Source organism: Tympanuchus pallidicinctus, unplaced genomic scaffold, assembly GCF_026119805.1.
Source record: "Tympanuchus pallidicinctus isolate F22 unplaced genomic scaffold, pur_lepc_1.0 scaffold6, whole genome shotgun sequence".
NCBI lineage: Eukaryota > Metazoa > Chordata > Aves > Galliformes > Phasianidae > Tympanuchus > Tympanuchus pallidicinctus.
The window spans coordinates 44,511,097-44,535,221 of record NW_026294780.1 but is presented as its reverse complement, the minus strand read 5'-3'; the positions used below and the strand labels follow the sequence as shown (position 1 = coordinate 44,535,221).

The 24,125-nt window shown below is 41.7% G+C and overlaps 1 protein-coding gene across 5 annotated transcripts in view; it reads right to left on the bottom strand.

The window, feature by feature from the left end:
* The window catches only part of FNDC3A (fibronectin type III domain containing 3A), a 114,294-nt gene that overhangs the window by 37,291 nt on the left and 52,878 nt on the right, over positions 1-24,125 (bottom strand). For 3 of the 5 annotated variants that reach the window (XM_052664525.1, XM_052664526.1, XM_052664529.1), the window contains 4 exons: positions 11,202-11,278; positions 6,551-6,788; positions 5,452-5,724; positions 3,821-3,879 (listed from right to left, as the gene is read on the bottom strand). In XM_052664525.1, the coding sequence (XP_052520485.1) occupies positions 3,821-3,879; positions 5,452-5,724; positions 6,551-6,788; positions 11,202-11,278 (647 nt within the window). Of the gene's footprint in view, positions 1-3,820; positions 3,880-5,451; positions 5,725-6,550; positions 6,789-11,201; positions 11,279-15,162; positions 15,459-16,724; positions 16,793-24,125 lie in introns of those variants that run through there. The other 2 variants (XM_052664527.1, XM_052664528.1) reach the window with 2 other exon arrangements.

The window sequence follows — 24,125 nt, the reverse complement described above, 5'->3', positions numbered from 1 at the left end:
ACTACTCTTAGGTGCCCAATCTGAGACACCCAGGAGTAAATTTGAAAAACTTCATGTTACTAATTACTTTGTGTACTTATTCAAGCAACTGCAGTTGATTTTGGCTGCAGCTCTGAACATTCTGTGCTTCTTCAAAAGCAGATTGTAATACTTGGACCCTAACATCGAGAAAATTGAGGTGGGCATGTCTTCATTTGAAGTCCAACTTGGATGAGTTAATCTCCTTTTTAAAGATGTGCCATTTGGTTTAAAAAAAAAAAAAAAAGAGCAGTTTTAATATGTGCCAGCTGGATTGCACAAGCTACTTAACTGGTAAGTGAACAGCATCATGTTCTAAAAGAACATTATGTTTTGTAGCTCATGTGTGTACTCCCAAGCACTTTATAATGCTATGTAACCAGAAACTACGAGTGACTATCCCTTCTTCTCATTAAATATCTATTCTTCACTTTGCTTTTGTCTTTTCAGTTCCCCTCATCTTCTCTTGTACTTCCTTTGCCACTTGCTTAGTGAACTTGATGGCTGTGCAGACTGCTTGAATGCTGAGGAGTCAATATAGTTCATAAAAAAACATCCAATGGGAGTCTGGAAGCAGCAAGGCTTATGTGCCTCATAATGCACAGGACTGACAAGAGATGAGTTAAATAAAAACTCACCATGGAGCACACTGAGACATGGGGAAGCCCAACACTCCAGGTCTCCTAAAGGAGGATATGATGCAGTGGACACTGCACTGAGCAGCACCTGCATGACCATCTGATCATCTGACTGCCATCACAGCTGGTACCTGGTATTCCCTGTGCTAGCACTGACGTTCAACAAGGAAATAGGAGCTTATGATGCATCAAGAAAACCAAGAATCCCCATATAAGAGAAAAACATTAACAAAAAAACCTACAGAAATATTTCTGATGATAACTACAATCAGAAGGTGTAGAAAAACAATCTCCCTGTTCACTTGTGGGAGACAAGGACAGTATTTCCTTGGAAAAACTGTGGGAGGCTTGCTTCTTATCATGCAAGGCCTGAGTACAGAATACAATCTCCCTTCCTCTCATCTCATCGCATTCCCCTAGGTGCAACATTGGCTAGCCTTCCACTTATGCACAGCCCTAACTGTCCTTGGCCTTCACAAACAGTAAGCTGCTGTGATTGCTGCAAATCTGGCTTTTTGCTTGTGTGCTCTTTGGCTCATAGCAGATTACTGCTGCCTAGGCCTGTGATCTCCTGCTAAAAGGCCTTCTGCAAAGAGAGCACTTGCAGGCACACAGCTGTGCAGTGAATGCAGTGAAATTCAAGAAGGGTCATGGGTGGGGATGAAACAGTGAAACTAGTCCTGCTTGCCTATAGGGGATGAACGGATGAATATTCTGAGTGGAAGGAAGCAAAAGGAAACGAGACAGAGACGCACTGGGACACTATTGCTTTTTTTCTATGTCCTCTGCCAGCACTGCTGATGTTACACTTGTTTAATACACTTCTCACTGCCTCACTCTAACTGCCCTAGCATGCTCAACTGTCACTCCCCATGGCAATGCAGTCACTGCTGACATTCCTGACTTGGATGGCATCCTGTATGCCCTGACCACTGGGCAGAAGACTGCATATATGTTTTCTAGAAAACTAGGCCCTTCACTTCAGTCAGGATAGAAAGCATCATCCACATTCTTTGGGAGCTAAGGTCACAGCTCACACCCATGATGTGAGGCTACTGAGAACACTGTTGCCTTGTGTGCCCAAGGGCTACCACTATCTTACAGTAAGTTAACCCTGCAGTAAAATTTGCTTCTGATCCATTCTGACGTGGTTAGACTAGGCACGTGTTTTTCTAAGAGACTCTCAACAACAGTCAAAAGGGGTCTAAGGCACCAGTCCCTTTACACAGCCTGCACAGTCCTGATCCCTTAACAAAGCAGATCTATTTGTACTATGAATTGCAGGGTCCATACAGAAAAAAACAGCATGTTACCATGTTAAAAAAAAAAAAAAAAGCTATTGTAATCAACGGCCCATCATTAACACTAAATCTTCTCTGTTTCACTTTGAAAATAGAATATAATTTTTCTGACACTATTTTGATGCATATCTTCCTAAAATGTAATACTCAAAAGCAAAAGTCTTGCACAAGTGTCCACTGCTTGATGTAACATAGTGATAGCAACTGGCGTTTAGTATCATGTATGAAGATTAAATGCACAGCTGGGCACTGAGATAACAGGATACAAAATAAAACCTCTGCTGCTGTATTTCTCAAGTTCCTGCTGTCAGAAAGATGATGAGGTTTAGGAAAGCTGGATTTCATCCCAGGTCCTGGGCAAAACTTAATGCTAGCAGATACAGACCTATGTTCATTCCTCACAGCCATAAACTTTCCTGATTTTTTTTTGGCAACTTTTTGAAGTTTGTTCCTAACCATCGGTTCTTCATTCCAATCTGTACTCATTCATTTATTCCATACCATTCTTCTTCCCTTTAGTCTTCTTTTTAAATTCTGGTGCCCCTGTCTCACAAATCTAAGCTCTTTATAGAGCTTAGCTGGAACAGGCTGCCCAGAGAGGCTGTGGATGCTCCATTCCTGAAGGTGTCAGATGGGGCTCTGGGCAGCCTGATCTAATGCCAGATCTGGAGGCTGATGGCCCTGCCTGTGGCAGGGGGGTTGCAACTTAATCATCCTTGGGGTCCCTTCCAACCCAAGCTATTCTACAACTCTATGATCTTCATCCTTCTTAGGGAGTTTCAGCCTCCTGCTACTGCCCATCACCCCCTCCACTCTCATTCAGACTCCCACAACCCTTCCATTATCAATCTGCTTGTAAAAATAACAAACAGAAAAGCCATCTGTCCTTTCAATAGTTCACGCCCACAATTCTATTCACTTCTTGACTCAATTTCTGAAGTCAGATTCCTCATCTATTTTAGGATCCCTCAGCCTTGATTGTCCTTTGGATCTGTACTCCTTGCCAAGAGCTGTATCTGCTCCTCACTTTCTTTCTCCATTCACACCTTATTCTTCATAAACTTTCTTTCCAGTCCCATTTTACTCTCCAAAAATTCTTCTTATTTCTCCTCCACCAGTTCTGGTCTCCAAGGAGTTGTTGTTCAGTGCTCTTGAACTTGACTGTTACAGCTACTATCTTCATCCTGGTAGCAGCCTTCTTACAGAATTTGACACAGGGGCAGCAAAGAAATATTGTCTCAATCTGACGCCTGGACACAGCAGGACTCTGAGCATTTAGGACTGTAGTTATTCATCCCTGCTCAGCTCTCGCAGCACCACAGAACCACAGAATATTTGGGGTTTCAGGGCCCTCTGGGTCCCTCTGCTCCAGCCCTGTCCCAGCAGGGACACCCAGAGCAGGGTGCCCAGGGCCATGTCCAAGTGGCTCTGGGAGATCCCCAAGGAGGAGACCCCACAGCCTCTGGGCAGCCTGTGCCAATGCAGAAGGGCTCCTGGTGTTCAGAGAGAACCTCCTGTGCTCCAGTTTGTGCCCACTGCCTCTGGTCCCAGCACTGGGCAAGAGGAACTGTTTAGCCTAGAGAAGAGAAGGCTCCAGGGGGATCTTATCTATGCATATGAATACTTAAGGGATGACTGTAATGAAAAGAATTCCACATATTAAGTATTGAGACAATTCTGGCTTCATAAATGTTAACACATTAAAAATAACTTTGGTCATTTACATTTCAATCAGTGAAAGTTAAATGAGTTTTTATTAATGCTGAGAACTGAAGAACTGAATTTGGATGCAGAAAAGGAGGTATCACTGTATAAGATTGCAACAGACACACTCCAATTTTATAGAAAGCTGTAACTACTTACCACTGGCTTGGCTATATTAGAAAGAAGTGCTTCAAGTGCTTTTGTTTCTTCATTCTTTTCTTGAAAAACAAAATCAAAGCAAACAAAGTACCCATGAATCATTGTTCAGTGATTTTCTATTGAAACAGCTCTTCAACAACTGCATATAGACTCAAGTATGCATAAAACAAAGCCACACCAACTTGCATTCATCTAGGGCAACATAAAACTAAAAGAGCTCCCATAGTTATTGTTCATTTTAATTCTAAATCTGTTCTACAATTTAAAAGAATACAGAAAAGATGGTTATCTTTTACCAGTGTATAACTTGAAACTACTGCTCTGGAGAATTTAACCTCATGGCTGACATACTTCCTGCAGATTTCTGTTTGGATAGAGACAAGTTACAGTAGTTTAAAATATCTTACTGTTCATCACCTGGAGGGCTGCTGGTAATGCTGTTGGCCTCCATCAACTACAGAGTGATAAACCTCAGCTGAACCATCAGCTACACCCCAGTGAAAAGACTTAAGGTGTTCTGCTTCAGCTGAAGGCATATCTGAATTTTACAGAGCACTGAGTAAGTCTGTAGAAAATGTCTGTATGTGCTTTCTCTTGCAATGTACAAAAATATGATCATCTCAATAGTAATAAGTGCACATACTACACGTGCTACTTTGGAGGAGCAGACAGACACTTTTAATGCACTTAAAAGCCTCCATTAAACTAAAGAGGTTTTTTTTTAAAAAGGAAAACAAATGTTAAAAAAATCTTTTAAAAAAAATCAGGTTTAAACCATTTGCAACTTTATATTCCCTTATGCTGTTGAAACTGATCACATTTCCAATTTCTGCTTCTTTAGAACAAGTCTAAGTTACAGTACATCATTTTCCAAAAAGCCTTGTTAAATCAGAAACAAAACAACCTGGAAAATGGGCATTTCCATCTTTCAAATCAATGTTTGCAAAAAATTGTTGACAAAATGTTTATGATGTATGTGAGCAGCGTATTTTGCCACCTTGCCTTGGCAAAGTCTGTTTTAATAATAAATGCACTACGTAAGAAAAATATGAAGTCACATGGACAAGTGTGAAGACTATTTTTCTACAAAAGTCCTCCTATAATGAGGTGGTAGAGACACACATCATGTGAATTTCATAGAACAACAATTCTTTTTCCATAAAATATTCCTCCTTTAACAAGTTCAGTGTAGATCTCCTGATCACATTTATGGTTCTTTCCACGTTCTCTGCAGTATCAGACAGGCCATCAGTATTCAGTTGCTCCTCAAAGCTAAAGCAACAGTAACTTTGGCAGCAGAACACAAGACTTTTATTTACACAGAATTAAGAGGTATAACTAATAAAATCTGCCCAGTGCCCAAATCTACACAGAGACTTGCACAGCAGTAGTTTTGCTCTTTTAGGTACATCGTTTCAACAAGAGGAGCAGACTGCTCACTCTTAACTCCATTCCATGTAAGTCAGTGCAGTTATAGGCTACCACCCAAGACTGTCAAAGCATGGTGTTGAACTTACAAATTATGTGCTCAGCCAGTCACTGGACTAGTATATATAGCAATATATATATGTATACATACACAAAAAATACTTTAAAAGTATATGCTACATATATATTTTATTAACACTTACCTTCTACTTCTATGTCTGTCTGAGAATTGCTTTTTCCTTTACCCACTGACTTGCTTTTGGTAGAACCTGTGCTTATACCAGCTGTGTCCTGTCCTTTTGTAAGTCCATTAGGTTCACTTGTAGGAGAAGGACATTTCTGAGGAGATGATGGAGGACTATTTAATTTATCCTTCTGAGTTCCATGCCGGTCTTTTAATTTTTTTTGTAACCTTTCATATGTTTTACTAGACCTTTCATCTCTAAAGTTGGCTCTTCCATGTGCAGGCAGGGTATCTAAATGAAAGTTAAACAAGCAAATAAATCACAACACAATGTAATCAAAAATCAATTTAAAAATGCCACGCGAGTTAAGCGTATGCTTGTGTGCAAAATTACATCTATATTCCTACCATAAAACTGAGCTGTCCAGCAAGTAAAATTATGCACAGTAATTGGATCTTAATGACCTGTTAGAGGAAAAAGCATAATCTTTCATTCTCCATTTTTCCACTTAAAAATTAAAATGTTTCTATATTCTTTTGTGAGCTGTAAGGTGCAGAATAAAGTTAACACAGTCCTCCTCCTATAAGTACTTGATTACAAGGTAGGAAACTTGCTCTAATGCTGAATACAAAAAATACAGAAGTTTTAATTTTGAGAACGCAACGAGACCTCTATTGCTTTAATCGTGTTTCTGCAGAAATCAACAGGAAAACCAGAAACCTCTGAAGAACAGGGCAACTGAAGATAGCATGGCTAACATGTCAGTACACTGGATCTGTACAGGCTAAACTGAGGCATTGCTGCAGCCCTACCGAGAGACTAAGTGAGAACATGGCTTTGGAAAAGGTCAGTCCTACATATAATGCTGCACAGAAAAAATAATCAGGATATTTAATTGGTAACTGAACAGACAAGTCAAATAAGTGAAAAGAACTTCTTATGAAATAGTAAGTTTCAGCAAAAAGACTGGCATCTTCATAAATGTTTTTGTACAGCTCCCATTCAAGATATAGTCTTATCTGCATGATAAAGCACATACATCTACATCACAGATTTCAGAAGCCAGTACAGCACCATTTCCTTTGTCAGAAGTTGCAATGCTTTATAAGCTACATACCCAGATCCCCATACATTTGGGACGTGTGATACTGTGGAATGTACTGCGTCGCCATGTCACCGGCCCCGGTCACTGGTGAGTAGATATGACGTGGTGGAGGAGGGATCATGGCTGGGAGAGGAAGGAAGCCAGGCAGTGGAGGATGAGGAGGCCTGTGTATCACTGCGTGACCACCAGGATGAAATTCTGGAGCCTGGGGAACCACCACAACCCTTCGAACACCGTTATCCTCAATAACCTGTACAGTGAGAGACCGTGCACAAGGACAAGAGCTTAGTAACGAGCAAAGAGTGAATAAAGCAATAATCACAGAATCACAGAATGGTCTGGATTGAAAATGACCACAATGATCATTTAGTTTCAATCCCCCTGCTATGTGCAGGGTCACCAACCACCAGACCAGGCTGCCCAGAGCCACATCCAGCCTGGAATAAGGCCTTACAAACAACTAGATATACTCCTGGCATTAACCTAGCTTGTCCCCAGTGCCCTGTTTCCATCCTCATTCGTGCACAGTGTATGCTACACTGCTGCTAGGGTTTGTTCTACAGTGTAACAAGTAGATGGCTCCCTGCAAGTCAACTGATAGACAGATGGACTTCACACAGCGTAAGTGGAGAGAAAAAGGCATAACAGTGCCTGGTCTTTGCTACAAGCCCAACACAGTCCTCCACTGTTAATGTGGGATACTTCTTGTCAGTATGTAGCAGCCTCAGTCTGCACCGAGCTGTTAAAGCAAAAAATACCTAGCAGGATAGCAGTCAGCCCTCTCACTCCTTTAGAACACAATGTAGTTTAAAGTAAGTTGTTTTTTTCTCTGTTAAATTATCTTGCATCCTGACTCTGTGAAAAAAAAAAAGATGGCAGCCTCTGTTTGCTGCATAAAAATCTCCCTGGCAAACAAGAGATGTGCCAGAAGAGCCTTCTGCCCTGAGCTATGCTGCCAGAGGTTCAATCTTATCATGAGGGTAAATGCAGACATGTAAGATGCAGGGAGCTGAGGATTTCTGTGTACAGTACACATAGCATAAGTGAGAAGGTGTCTCACACAGGTAAAGACAGATACTGTAGAAGTACTGAAGCAGAAAATGATCATCCCTAGATAAGGGTTAGTAATGGGGTCACTCACTGAAGCACGCCACAGATAGAAAACACTGCCATTGTGACCCTCTCTACAAGTTTGTATTGCTAGTAGTGAATTTACAAATTTACAAATAAATATGACTGTTGGTAATACCCAGAGATGGTCCTGGCATGATTTGTCTCACATGCATTGTGGGGTTAACAGCCTCAGCACCTGGGATCCCAATGAATACACTGCTCTCCAGTTCCTAGTAAGACGCTGCAAAACAATGCCATATGAGGACTGCAAGGGAAGCTTCTGGATGAAATGTTCATCCAGCAAATTAGGACAGTAAGGAAGGAATCTAGAATATCATGACTACACTCAAAAACAGGGAACAAAGCAACCTTATGCTCTAGGTTTTCACTTAATATTTTCACTTTGGTATTTGGAGTTGGGTGGAACATGTACATGTACACCAGTGAGTAATCTGGGGCAATAGGAACAGACCAGAAGATCAAAGCACTTGGTGCCAAGCTGCTTTGACATCCACTGTTTGAGCTTAACAGAATTATGCCTGGGTAGCTCTAGTCCCATGCCCTGGTATAAATACTTGAACTGTGCCCATGACAGAAAGCTGCCTGAAGGATCAAACGTTGTTTTTGCCATTTTATCATTAGAGGTTAGTGTGCATCTGGTACTCGTCTGGAATGGAATTCCTAGTTTTATTTCCTCTGACAGCAATCTAATTTGCACATTCCCAAATCATCCTGCTAGCTGCACCAATGCAGAGTAAGTGAGGACGGTCTAGGAAATTGTTTTAAAGCTTTCCAACTGTAGCAAGAAAAAAAAAAGATGTAGACATGGCTGTATGGTTCTGGTGTAACGTAGAACAAAGATTTTTATACATAAACAATAACATTGAGAAGACAAAAATGTGTATGCAATGGAACTGATCCCACTTATATAAATGGAGCTGGAAACTAATACAAACAATCTAAGTGAACATACAAATACCATGCGGTTGGTTTTTTTTGTAGGTTCACTATTTTCACTATATAGAAACTGCCTCTTACTGGGAAAGGGTAATATTGCAAAGACAATGCTCGTCGTATCTGTGCAGTGATAGCTGAATGGTACCTAAAGGCAGGACATGGTAACAGCAGGAAATACAACTACAACTGCTGCTTTCCAACTATGTTCTCTAAACACTGAAATGTAGTTTTCATCATTTGAGACCCTTTTGCTTACACAAAAAAATTCCGATTTATCACAAACTCATCTGCAGATCTGGTTTAAAAACAGGCTACTTAAGACTATCAGCAGATCCAAGGAAACAAACAGATTATAAACTAAGTAACTCAGAAACAGATACCCAATTCATGGCAGCAGGGATCTTAAGCCATGTCTGTAACTTTGCCTCTGCATCCAAGATCAACTCAACTGCAGTCTCCTAGCAAAGTGTGTAAAAAAAAAGCATCACGTCAAATATGTCATCTTAAGTTAAATAATAAGCTGTTATCCTAAATGTACCAGCAAAACATACAGTTCTGGCATAGGCTTGTTTGACAACCAAACATCACTGGGAAATTCACTACAGGCACTTAATACAGACAGCTTGGAGAAGATGAATAATGATGTATGCGCTTTCTTTCCGAGTTCTAGAACTCCAGTTCCAATAGAAAAGGAAGGGAGAAGTAAACCAACTCATGAAATACCTTTTATTTATGTGACATGAGAAAAATAAATACATTTTATTCTATTGCTGTCTTTAGCTTCTAACAGAGGACACTACATTGTGTCAGAGCCAAAGAGAAGTTGAAGCAAGCGGAGGTAGAACAGAACTAAATGAAAATGTGTAGACAAAATGCTAAAGCTGTTCTTCCACACCAATGGCTTTAGGCTTCCAATAGCTCTCAAATTATATCTGCAGTTACAGACTTAAAAGTACATTAGGTCTGAAGAAATCATGGAAACTATATTGCTGGGGGTGCATTAAGTAAAGAATAACTCAACTGCAGCAGTTTTTGCTGTTTGCAAAACCTCTATCAAATCTTCTTTCTTGTCACAGAAACTTCCAACATAAACCACAACAGCTGGCACGCTTTATCAGCAGTAAATGCTTCAGAAACCTTAGAAACTACAGGTTTTCCTGGACTCTGACACTTAGATGAAAACAGCAGACAAGGGCTTATTCTACCTGCACTCAGCTCAGAAGTCAGAGGGCTGTGCCAGCACAACACCTGCTGGTATAACAAGCTCCAATGAAAGGCTAACAAGCATGTCCCAGTGAAACCTTGTCCTTCAGCCTGCCTGTGGCAAGCTGGCCTATAGGGAGATAAACACCTCATAAAAATAATTCAGATTGTCACAGGTCACACGGCTTTTCAAGCATTAAGTACTTCATCAACTGAAATGAACTACCCGAGGAATATAGTAAAGCTTCATTTCTGGGTTCAAAAATTCTTCTTATTATTTAAAAATGAGTTAGGAACCAAGCCTTTTTGCTATGACTTAAAGATAAATGGACTTTCATTGTTTTCAATTCATTTTTCTTCTGACTGTTTTGGAATTCAGCTATGAAAGATGTATGAACCAACTTATCAGCCAGCTCTAACAGATCAGAGGTAAAACTAGGGGGACCACACAAACCAGTCTGCCTACCCTAACAGCGCATTCTTTTACTAGATGACAATTTTTCATCTAGCTCAGATAATGCGTGCAACATTTCCTGGACACTGGGGATTTTTTTGTTGCATTTTATGCATTATATTCTCTTCACATGGACACATTCAGTCACAGGAAGACTGGTCACAACAGAACATCGTGAGAAAGATTGACACTGTGGAGGGAGACATTCGTCTGCTCTGGTTTCCAGATCTGAGCTACTAACCAACCCTACACTTGTTCTATAGCTGAGGGAGAGAGATCATCTACAAGGCCATACATCTATGTCAGCATGATAGCAAACACAAGCAAGAATTGTCCTTTTCATCTATTTTAAAGGACGTGGAGGTTACCTTGCTCACAATTAGTTTTCAGACATTTAAATTAGGAATCCCACAGCAGCGACAAAAGCAGAGTCCCATCTCAAGTTAAACCAGAGAAACATGTTACAGGGTGACTTATTCTCAATGGACAGTTAGAGTTTTTTTTTCTGCATTTGCTACATTTTTTTTTTCTAACAGAACTGCTTTACTCCCAATCTGCAAAGAAATTCCCAGACATGAGCTATGATCATACATAAAGTTATATTGGTGCCAAGAGAAAATATCTGCTAACCCAAATTCAGCACAATGAACTATCTGGGTCATGAACTGTATTTTATGTTCAGAGGAGAGCCAGTACATTAGGATCCTGAACTAAATAAGGAACTGTACCTGTTATTCTCATGTAAGTAGTTAATATATAACTGAAAGGCACACATAAAAGCTCCCAGAGATATTATTGGATACCTCCTGTTATTTATTTCCTTGACCACAGTGACTCAAACTTGACACATTCACTTACTGAATTAGCTGTTTCAGTTCTGCTTCCATATAATTGTCATGCAAACAAATGAAACAAGAATCAAACAAAGTGACATACCTGTGGGGCATATCCAGGAGGCACATAAATAGTAGGCACTGAACCATTTGGGGACATCATTGGAACCTGAGCAGGACCTGCATGGGTTAAAGAAACATTCTCATGATCCTGCACTGAGAGTTCAAAGAACATGTTGAACTGCAAAGTCTCTGTGAAAAATATACAACGTAACACGGATAAAAAAAAGGCAATGGGCTACACAGATAACATCATAGCAAAGGGCCCCCTCAGAAATGTGAGACAATTAAGAAAGACAGAAACAAAGTAAAAATAATTGTCCAGCTTATATTTCTCCTTTCCCTGTTAGCTCATGGAAGAGCTTATGGCAAAACTTCTTTGCAAGTGACAAGTTAAAAGAAGCATCCCAAAACAAAGTGAAAATAGACTGCAATAGAAAAAAATAACAGAAAGAAAAGATAAAACTAGACAGCATTCAGTTAAAAAGTTAAGAATAGTAAACAAAATTAATTACAGAACTTGTGGTCTGTTACTATGGACTTATCACCTCAGATGGTCTCAGCACCACAGGAACAGAAAGTGGCAACCAGGACACCAACACAAAATCTCAGAGAAAAGCTAATGTATTACAAACTAGTGAGTCTACAACTAAAAACAGTGAGAAGTTGTGGTACTGTGGCAATCCTTTTAATGAGCAAGCCAGAAGGAACAGAATTCACAGACACCTAGACAAATACAACACAGTGTGTTAAGGTGGCGTTTGAAAATAAAGCACTGCCTGGAAAATCCGATACCTTCAAAGAGCAAAGAGCTACTGTTACATTTGACAATCTCTCTCAAACACCCTTGAAGTAGTGATGCTGCCTTTGGCTAAAAAGAAAAGAGGGCTTCTCATGAGGAACCAACTGGCCTGAGAAGAGGAAGTAAAGTGAAGGGAACACTGGGCTTCCAAAGCAGCTACAGTGACCACAGCAGTCCCACAGGAATGGTACTTCAATGTATTAACAAAGTTTCTGGACGCGGAAATGAATGTCTAGGTGACAAGCTTTTGGTATGCACTCAGAGAACTGCAAAGGGTCTCACAGCAGTCAGTGGCCATCCAATACAAATGCAGAAGAAATTGTGTTACTAAGTGCAAAGTAACACACTTGGACAAAACCAAGAGAAGTATTTATTCACAGTGATAAGCCATGCGCTAGTCATACTCTCGTACTCAAAAGCCATATTCTATGTGAGTAGATTAATGAGTTTTTACATACATGTCTAAAGAAATACCAACTGAGATGTTCACTGGTATTCACAGAAGGAAACAGTACATTAAAAATCATTAGAATCATTTGAATTGGAAGGGACCCTTCATCTCTGATCTTGATAGGTGAGGGGATAGTGGCCACCCTCAGCAAGTTTGCTGATGATACGAAGTTGGGAGGATTGGCTGACACGCCTGAAGGCTGTGCTGCCATTTAGCGAGACCTGGACAGGCTGGAGAGCTGGGCAGAAAAAAACCAGATCAGGTTTAACAAAAGCAAGTGTAGAGTCTTGCATCTGGGGAGGAATAATTGCATGCACCAGTACAGGTTGGGGGATGAGCTGCTGGAGGGGAGCTCTGCAGAGAGGGACCTGGGTGTCCTGGTGGACGACAGGTTGGCCATGAGCCAGCAGTGTGCCCTTGTGGCCAAGAGGGCCAATGGCATCCTGGGGTGCATTAAAAAGAGCGTGGCCAGCAGGTCGAGGGAGGTGATCCTCCCCCTCTACTCTGCCCTGGTAAGGCCTCATCTGGAGCACTGTGTCCAGTTCTGGGCTCCCCAGTACAAAAAAGACAGGAATCTCTTGGAAAGAGTCCAGCGGAGGGCCACAAAGATTGTGAAGGGCCTGGAGCATCTCTCCTATGAGGAAAGGCTGAGTGAACTGGGTCTGTTCAGCCTTGAGAAAAGAAAACTGAGAGGGGACCTGATCCAGGTCTACAAATATCTAAGGTGTGGGGGGCAGAGTGGCAAGGCCAGTCTCCTTTCAGCAGTGTGTGAAGACAGGACAAGGGGAAACGGCCAGAAACTGCAGCATAGGAAGTTCCGCACAAATGTGCGCAAGAACTTCTTTACAGTGAGGTGACGGAGCACTGGAACAGGCTGCCCAGGGAGGTGGTGGAGTCTCCTTCTCTGGAGATGTCCAAGACCCTCCTGGACACCTGCTTGTGTGACCTGGTGTAGGGAACCTGCTTTTGCAGGGGTGTTGGACTCGATGATCTCTGGAGGTCCTTTCCAACCCGTGCGGTTCTGTGACCCCTAACGGCCATCCAGTCCAACTGCCCTGCAATGAACAGCGACATCCACAGCTCCATCAGGTGCTCCAGCCTAACCTTGGGTGTCTCCAAGGATGGGGCATCCACCACCTCTCTAGGCAAACATCCTGGGGACAGCGTGCACTGCCTGACTCCATTCTTTAAAATAAGACAGCAGAACTAGAAAAGGACAAAAAGAAAAAGCAGAGAACTTTTACAGTGACTTTCCACCTTTTTCATCAGGGCAGATTCAAGAGACGAGGACTATTCCATGTGATGATGGTTAAAAGGTAAAAGAGCATGCAGAAGAGAAATAGTACAAGACCTATAAAAGCCACCAACTGCCTAAAATAGGAAGATGGATCATTTATAATTTCTCACGGACGAGAACCAGATTCTAAATTAAATAACCGAATACAAAATTTAAAACAGAAAAAGGAATTTCTCAGGACATGCACAGCTTAATTGTGTAAGTCACAGCTTTGAGAACGTTGTGGAAATGAAAGGTTGTGTTCACAGGTTCAGAGCTATTAAACAGATTGAAAGAAGTAACCAAATAAGAGCTGATAAAAGAACCCCTGTTGGTTCAGGAAGCTCAAAAGAAAGTGATTTCTGTGTCCCTGCCCCATCCTTATGCTCTCCACTGTAGTGTTTGATACCAGCCCTGTGCCATTTGCACAGGCAAGAGGACTGCACAACAAGAGGAACCGCATACAGATTTCTTTACTTTCCTGCATTTAAAATACACAACGGGCACAACTGATAAAGTTTAACAATTAAAGTGAAGCACAGCATAATCTAACAGGTTGTGTGGCAAGATGACAAGGCTGGGATACAAACACCCCAGGCTGCAATCCAACTCTTGGCAAAGTTTCAGTAATATTTCTAAAAGGCTCTTCGTGTTAATAATTGATAAACTGTGCTTACATCTGCAAATGGGAGGTACTACCCAAGTGCAAGGTGTGCTTTATCATATATGTCTATAATAGGAGATATGAGATGTAATGTTACATCTCATTTTGCTAAGTGTGAGCTTGACAGAGAATTCAAATTAACTACGTCTGAAGGCCAAGAGAGGGAAAAAGGAAGAAATAGAATTCTATAAAATACGAGGCAGGTAATCCAACTTGATCCCACATGCTGTAACAACTCTTTCACAACAGGATACAAAAGCCTTGAAATATATTACCTTAAAAGAATCACAGCTTTGTTATTGATGAAGTGTTAACACACAATGGTGGAGGGAAGAAAATTTTTAAGAATGAGGTCTTAAATTGAGTGACTGAACCGTGCAAAAAGCAAATAACAGAAGAACTACAGTGAACTTTACATTGAGAAATGAACCGTCTTTGGGTTTTTGCTCAGGTGAAACCCAAAAATGTTTCAGTTGAAGTTTCTCCAGAGTGTGAATAGCTAAAACAGAAGTGACAGTCACATGAAAAGCAGTGACCAAGCTGAGAAGTGCTTTGGAGTATTACCTTAAATAAATTTGAAGAGGTCAACAGAAGCAGAAACATATTTAATACGAGTTGCCATTCATCCAAATAAGTGGTTTAAATACTTAAATGAGGGCTGATTTCACACAGCTTGTATCCCATAGAGTACTTGTGGCTTTTCATAATGAATACAAGACACTGAAGCTTTCATTAACCTCACCATTTTCTACCATGAAAGTTTCAGGTATGTAGAGAACTAAGGCCACAGTAATTTTCAAAGCAAACTCACTGTGCTGAGAGGATGAAGGAAGCCTAATGTGAACAGCTTGTCACTTAGTGAGCCAGTGGATATGCCAGCGTTGGGCTTTAATTCATTGTTAAATTTAGACAATATTCTTCAGGTGTTTAAAAACAACTCAGGTCCAGGCGAGCAACTTATCCTTCTTTCCAAAGATCACTCATCACTGAGTGCTTTAAGCCTCTGTCCCAACAAACAAACAAAAGCAGCTATTTCCAGTGCAGTACAAAGGTTGATCCACAGAAACGTTTCAGCATCCCCCAACCGAGCAGCCATACAAATGAAAACATATAGACAAGTACGGACCCCAAGAAATACATGACCTTAGAATGGAGTCCAGTTAGCGGTCTGAAAACCTGCATCCCATCCTGAGCATTTTAAAGACTCAAAATAAATGAAAATCTCTTTTTAACTCAGGATGACTTCTGATATGCTTCCGAATAGATTCTGAGATGACCATGGAATGAATTAGTCCGTATGGGAACATTCAGCAAAAGAGAAAGCACAGGGAAGAAAGCTGATGAACTACTTTTTTTTTTAATGAATGCAAGGTCTGCAGTGAAGTTACTTGGTTTCTTGGCAGAAAGCAAGATGCACTGCAGGAGGAATCCCCATCCTTTCCAAGCAGTGTCAGAGGCACTGTCAGACCAATGCTTTTGTGCACCGCACAGAATGGGATTTACATCCACATCACTGTGTGATGAATGTTGATGTGTTTACTGTTTTAAGAGGCCTCGAATCTTCTGTATACTTTCAGTTACACAAGTTCTCCCTCTGGACAAGCGGGAAGGAATTACTGTGGGAGAAGACAAGCTGCATAGCTCTGTTTGATGCTTTATTCATGAGAAATGGCTCATCAAATGCAGTCAAGGTGTATTTAACCCGGTGCAACCCAAAAGACAAGATGTATCGCTGTACTTTTCAAATTTATCTTCCTGAAATTTGCTACTTCATTACTACAACGAGTAAAACTTGTAAAAAGCCTCTCAGTGCACATCTCGCCTTCATAAAAACCAAGTAAAACTTGGAATATTTTTGGGGAAAAGAAAAAAAAAAAAAAAAAAAGGAAACATAGAAAAACTCGCGGCAGGAGGAGCGCCCGTCGGCCAGCAGCAGGTTGAGTTCTGACCCGGGAACTCTCCCACCTCGTCGCGCCCGTCGCGGGGACGGCCGACGAGCAGCGCCGCTTACAGCGATGCTGAACCGCTGCGAGCGCGCAGCCGAGTCGGCTCCGCAGTCAGCGCCAAGGCCGCTCGCTGCGGATCTCTCCCGGAGCCTCCCTCCCGGAGGCCTTCACGATGCCCTTCCGGGGCAGCGCCGCCCGCACCGCCGCCGCAGCCCCGCCACGGCCCTCCCCGCGCCCGCGCCGCTGCCCTGCCTCAGGGCGGCCCGACCCTTCCTAGCGCCGCGCGGCCGCCCCTCCGCCGAGAGGAGCTCGGGCTCTCGCACGCTCCCCGCGCCGCTCCCAGCCGCTGCCGCGCCCCCCCATCAGCGCCAGCCAGCGGGAGGGCGGGCAGCCCCCGGCCCCGCGCCCTGCCCAGGGCAGGCCTTACCGCTCATGTCGGGCCGGGCCGGGCCGCGCTGGCGGCTGCTCCCGGCACGGCACGGCACGGCACGGGCGGGGCGGCGGGCGGGGCGCGGGTTCAGGTGCGCGCTGCCCGCTCCGCCCCGCTGGAAGGAGGCTGTGCCCAGCGGCACGCTCCCGCTCAGCTATGGCTTCTTTTTTTTATGACCACCGGTTCTCGCCGCCGGTAAGGAGCCGGGCGTTTAGCCGCGGCTTCTCCGTTAATCTGCATAATTAAGTCGAAAGGGATTACTTCGGCCAAATCCTTCCGTAGGATTTACCTCCGGATGAACTGGTCGGCACACGGCACGGCGAGAGGGGCGCGGAGGTCCGACCGCGCACGGGCACCGTGCGGCCGCGCGTTGAAGGCTGCGGTGCCTTTGATACTAATCGGTGCGGATCCCGCGGCTCATGAGCGCTGCTATACTTAGCGCGAGCGGCGATGAATCACCACCGCTATCCCCAGGAGGAAATAGCATTCAGGATTTACTGCGGCACATTAGGTTAACTGTGTCTCCATAACCGAACACCCACACTTTGACATCACGCGGGCGATGATATGCATCGCTGACGCAAGCGCTGACAGGATCAAACACAAAGGCCACCGCGGCAGAAACAATGGAGAGCGCGGCTGACGTCGCAGCGCCCCGACGTGCCGTGGCCGATCAATAGACCCAGATGCCACAAATAGTTGCACCACTCGCTTTTACAGAACGGCCAAGGCCTCAAAGTTTTATTTTGGGCTTCCAGTGGCACCTATTAAACACAGAAAACCAAGAACGACAATAAACAGGAGGTCTGAATTTGCCTTGTAAGCTGTGCCTGGAAAATATGGATAAATTGGTGCTTAATAGGTTAATGGGCACTGGAAGATGTCACGGGGATCCAGCAGGCTGACTTTCACTGGGTGTGATGTCATCAAAGCAAGCAGTAACAGAAGGAAAGCAGACACAGAACTTACCACTAGGCCTGAGCTGGGGAAGGAAAGGAAGGAACTGGAAGCACTGCAAGGGCAGGGGTGGGCAGAAGACTTCAGTTTTCAGTGCTGTCAGTTGAACACATTCCTTATGCTCTAAATTCATCCTGACAAAACAATCCCTTCCCCCATCCATCTGTCTACTTTTGCCATCAAGGCTGGGGAACAGCCGCTGACAAAGCGGGAGCCGTAATTTAAATATATTAATTGACTACAGAATCTATCAGTGGGCTGGAGGCTGGAAAACACGAGGAAAAGCAAGGTAAAATGTTCACGTAGATCTGTTCAAAAACAGGAGGAAAAAAAGCATCAGTTTCATTCATACAAGCTTTGGAATAATGGATAAGAACTGAAAGCCTGGAGACCTAACTACAGCATTTCTACAGATTCCATCCTAATGAAATCCTGATCTTTCCCACGAAACCATACATATGTATTCACAAGAAAAAGGACACAAAATCCCTTCTCATATGCAAACGTGCAGAGATGACAGATTTCCATAGCACTTTATCATTAATACAGCTATCAGTTTTCGTTTATAATGGCCTCATGCACACTGAAAGGACAAAGGTAACAATGGTTTCTGTGTTCGAATAATAAATGTAGCTCCATTACAGCTATTTCTAAACAGTGACCACTGTGCTATTCTTGATTTAAAAAAAAAGACTGCAAACCCACACCTTCAAACGGTGCAAACCTCATGAGGAACTTCCATATGGGAGCTTGTAGAAAGATGGTTTTAGATTTTATAGATAATCCAACAACTTTTAAACCTTCTTTGTGAACCAACACTGGAGCACAGCATCAACTCCATCTTACTTTTGTTTAAAAAACAAAAACCAAACCAATAACCCACAAGACAATGAATCAAAGATGCTCATGTGGAAACACAAAACACAGACTTTCACTGTGCAGTCAAGATTATTAAACTGCTCAGCTTGCTTTGCTGTTTTAGGTTTGGGCTAAGGGCAATTACTTAATAGCTGTGGAAGAGTTGTGTCAAAAAATTACATTCTCTCCCTTATAGTCTTCCAATTTAAGTATCAGGTGAACTCTAAGTCGTTACATTTCAAAGGGAGTTAATTAAATGTGATACACCATTCTTAACACAAAGAAGCTTTGATGAATATGTTTTTATTCTTAGCAGTAAAAATAATTGGGACTGAGTGCTTTGCATAACAGCTTAGCTTCTTCTCAAGGAGAGTGATTTCCCAGCATTTATGCTGAACAATATTGATCTGCAACTTCTTCAGACTAATATTTAATATACATGCATAATGCTTAGTCATGTTCCATTTGAATCAAAAGACTCAGGATAAACCACAAGTTAATTATCTAACAGTTGTTGTCACTAGAAGTTGTGTATTTATAACCAGAAAGTATTTTTAACTTTCCCATAAGCACTGCAGATCAGAAAGATCCAAGTGGTAAGCACTACTGCTGGTAACTGGTTGTGGCTAAGGGGTGAACAGCACAAGTGAGTCTCAGCAGCTGCTGGTGTGCAGAAAGCTTCTAGAAAAGAGCACACTGATACACAGAAGAGAGATTGTGGAGGGCAAAGACATCAACTTCTTTTCTTCCCAGACTGGCTGTGCCAAAAGTTACGCTGGATAATTATTTGTAAATGTCTTTTTGGCACCATTATACTCAAGCTATTATACTAATGGTTTATTTTTTCTGTACATACCTACCTGACTGCACTGACTTCAAACTAGAGGGTAAAAGTATGTCACAGTCTGCTGTCTCAAGTGGGCTCTTGGAGAAATCCCTTCTCTGTGTAAATTTCTTCATATTCTCACTGTCGAGTTATGTATGTGTATATATGTGTGTATAACACATGTATATATGCACACACATAGCTGCACATAATGATTAAGAAATGCAACAGCACACATGTAAATGCTGAACTGATTTTACCAAACGGTAAAGCAGGGCATTTCAAAACAAAGGAACTCCTAGGGTTAGGCTGTCTGGTGAAAAGCAGACCTAAATATTGCTCTCTGCAATGAGAAAAGGCTTTTAACTACACTGATTTGAAAAATAAAATGACAGAACACAGCCACTCTGTCCCACTGAAATTTTACTCTTGAACAAAAGTAACTCACATTTGCTGCTCTGGTCAGATAAACAGACCTTCTGTAAAACAATGCAAAACAAATGGAAATGGACATCAGTCCTACAAGACCTCCTCTCTTCACAGTCACCAATAAAAATATACAACTATTTTTTATGCCCAAATGAGAGATGCTCACTTGACTCAGCCAGCATGAAGACTCAGATTTCAGTTTCAGAAGAAAATGTTCAGATGTAGGCTTCTGAACTATGAAGTAAATGTTGAAATAACACTTTTTTACACGGTTTTGTTTCAGAGCATGAGGGAGGAAAACACTCCCTGAAGCTGACAGTTTGAAAGGAGACATTTGGTAATGCACAGTCCTTCTGTCATGGTACAAACTGTAGAGAACAAGCCCCAAGCAGACAAATTACACAATAATGGCATATGACAAAAATGAGACATAAGACCAAGCTGAAAACATCTGATGTTACATGCCTTACACTTTTTAACATCTCAAGCAAACATTTGGCTTCAGCAAGGTGATTCACAGGCTGCCTCAGGACGACAGCTCTGTGCTTTTGCACATTTATCAGGAAGCCAACTCATACCAAATGACACAAATCATTGAACACAGGCAGTGTGTCCTCAATGAGATACCTGGTTCAGATCTGCTCTATTGACTCTTGTCTGATTTCACCAGAGTATATCAAGGTTACTGTTAGGAGATTCCTACTGTCAGGAAAGATGTCTGCCTACTCAGTTGGCAAGCAAGTTAAATTCTGAGCTTCTAACACCTGACTTCTCCCAGTCTGGAAGAGTGCTACGGGCACCAGATGATGGAAGAATCTGTTTCACACACTTTGTTACCTCTGCTGAAGACTGGCCACTAGGAAAGTGAAATGCAGCATGTTAAGCCTCTGTCCCTGCTACAAGACACAGTTAAGTCCACTGATCAGGTTTTTAAATGGAAAATACAAAGCCAGCCTTTGAAAGCAGAAATGGAACCAAGAGTTCACCCAAGTTATATAGGAATCTCTGGAAAGGTAGACTGCCTTCCTACAAGTTTCTCTCTGGTATTCTATTTCTTTGAGGGGGAGGAAGGGAAGAAGCCATCTCCAAAAGACATGGGGAGATGCCTCAATGCGGGATGTCCCACAGTGTAACAGCCTGGGGATTTTGCTGGAATTTGGAGCTAAATCTTCAGTGCTGGTGGGCTCTGTAGGGCAAAAATCCTCATATCTCAATTCTGGGTGAGTGCTTTAACTGATTTCCTTTGCTGCTAGAACTGTATTTTTGGAGAAACCTAATATAGCCTGAGTAAAACAAATAACCTGTCTTGCCTTTTAGGAGTGAGAGGCGACGTTCACATACTGTCTCTATATTGTCTCCTTTCAGTAGGTCTTAGATATGTGGTTTCTGCCAGTTCCCACACAGCCTGTTTTGTACAATCACAAGGTTGTAGGGAATTCTGCAGTCAAAACAGAAGCAATGGATTCAGTGTGCCTGCTAGGATTAGGTTGTGATACAGTGGGTGACCTGGGCTGCACTGTGGCTTCTGCAGCTAACATCTTCAGTTAAAACTAAGGTAGAATCCAAACACTGTGAACGTGACTCCTACGACTGGAGTCTAAAACAGTTATTACAGGGGATGCTCTAAAAAGAAGTGGAAATAAAGGTTGAATGAAAAACTACTGGTCTTGAAAATTCTTAATAACATAGCAGCCAATGTGATAATATGCTTCACCGTTTAAATTAAGACTTTGGAGTCTGCTAATGATTTAAGCAAGAATTTTCTTGTTCAAAAAGCTTTGCAGAAATTTGGTCTCAAATTAATTAAACCCAAATCAGAGAACATTCTAGAAAACCCTGATGTTCTCAAGTGAGACACAGAAACATAGAATGGAACTACATATGCTACGAACACCAGTGGCTTCTTCTGCAGTGAAATGTTTCTACTATTTCATACACACCACAACACACTTCAGCTAATTCCTACTGAAAACCTTACATTTTTGTTAGTGTGGTTTAGAGAACAAAACCTTACAGGCTATCTAAAGAACTTGTTATCTTTTAAACTTGTTTTAGCATTCGAAATCTGTAGATCTATAAGGCTGAGGGTTTTTTTGCATGTCTTATGTGACAAAGAACCCTTAATGCTCCACAATGAGCTCTCCATAGATCCCTTCAGCAAGGAATTATTTTCTCCATATCCCTAGCAAGTCGCCACACAGGGAAAGCATGTAAGCACAGACAGCAAGAGTGCCTATGAAAAAGGTTGTTTTTGATAAAAACCTTTCACCAAGGTTGATAAATATGTATTATCAGAAAGACAACATCTGGTAAAGCAGTAAGCAGGGACCAGACACAAAGATAAGCTTATGCTGCTGCAAGTGTTCTCTTCAAACTCAATTTCTCTGTAACCAGATACTTTTTAGAAAGTAAAATACCCATTGCTTTGGCAGCCAAACTGAACTCAGAACCAGAAAGAACTATGTAAGGAATCTGCTTACCTGTGCCAAACAAGAGGTTAGGGATGAAGCAACTAACTTAGCTCAAAAACTGTCATTCCAAGCCAGACAAAAGGGAAAAAAATGTACTAAAACAGCACAGTTACTAACCATACATTTTGTATTGATCAACATACCCCTCTTCTAAGGAGCTGAGACAAGAAAATTGCTTAACAGATGGAAAGTAAATGTGTCCTTTGTGTTGAAACCTTTTTATTGCTTCCCTGTTGTCTGGGTGTAGAAGATCTACTTTTTCTGTTGCTGGACCACTGGGGCTAAAGGACTGAAAAACACCTCATGAATCAAGTCTATTCACCTGCAATTGCTGCTTCATTCCTCTTCCCTATTATCATATATCAGGATCCATCACAGATGGATTGTATATAAAAGCATCAAAACCAATCTTAAAATCAGTCAGTTCTTTTACTTGCATGTCTCCCACAGGGATGCTATTCTTGAGCACTGCTCCTAAGTAGCCGGAGGTTTCTTATAATTAGATAAAATTTATTCATAGCCTTTTGACATCTACTTGGCTTTCAATCAGCTCTAGCACTAATTTTATTATTATTAGTTTTTAAATCCCTGGTGTTTACTTACCTATTCCTAACAAAACTCACTTTTAGCAAAACAAGTCAACCTCTTCTAGTCCTCTTTCACAAAATAGCCTCCTGATTCTTCTGAATATCTTAATAGCTCTTTTCTGCAACAGCTGGAATCAGTTTCAATTCATCTTTTGTAAACATGAATTATCAAAGTACAGTTGATGTCTCAGCAGAATCCTATAAAATGCAACTAAACATCCCAAGCTGTACAACTAATTACTGTCTGATGCATTTTATGATCACAGTAACCTTTACGGATACATTACACTGGAGATAATACTTATCTTGTAAGCGAAATAGCTTGCCTGTTTCCTCCTCCTCCTTATCGAGTTTCAAACAATGAGATCCCCATTTATAATTTATTAATCTTATGCATGACCTTGTATGGCATATAGCTGCCTTTCATCTATTTTAGGGGTACCATTCAAACAACACTTCCTTAATACATGTTCCTCTTGCCCTTTCACCATTTCTGGTACATAGGCTTCCTAAGCCACTGCAGTTGCCTGGATTGCCATCTTAGCTGAAAGGTATTTCTGAAATACCTTGATAACTGAAAAAAACCCTGAGCCAATTAGTTACTGAGTGGTTAGAAAGGAATATATTCACATTTCAGGCTATCTGCGCATCGTGCTTCAGCATTCAATCCTTTCCTATTTTCTCCTCAATTTAGAACCTTAAAAAAAACCAAACACTAGATGAGTAAGATTATATTGAATCTGCTGAAGCTCTTCAGAGATACAATTAGAAACATTCTGTACTATGCTTTGAATTTTGTAGTATGGAAACAGGAAACATGCAAGTATATGATCTCAAGGCTCCATTGCATACCTTTCATTCTTTACACTTATATTTTCTAATTCTTCTATTTACTTCCTTCTAGTCCTTTTATTTACTTCCTACTGGCCTTCACATACTCAAAAGCTACATCCTATGCAGGTACAGCCTTAACTCACTGACATTCAACCTCTTTTTCCACGTGACATTTTCCCAGGCACTTCACATCTTCATCCAGCTCTGTGAAATTGCACAGAAATGTTTACCTGCCAATCTACTACTTGTCCAGACACAGCAGCACATCACTACCACCCAACAGGAAGATTCATAAACCTACACTTAGGTACTTTAGAAAAAAAATAGAGAATAAAAAAAATCCAACACTCTTCTACTTAACTGCTGTCACCAAGATGAAAGTAGATTCTTTCCCATCATAAATAATGGATCAGTTTTTTTCAGATGAGAGGATGAG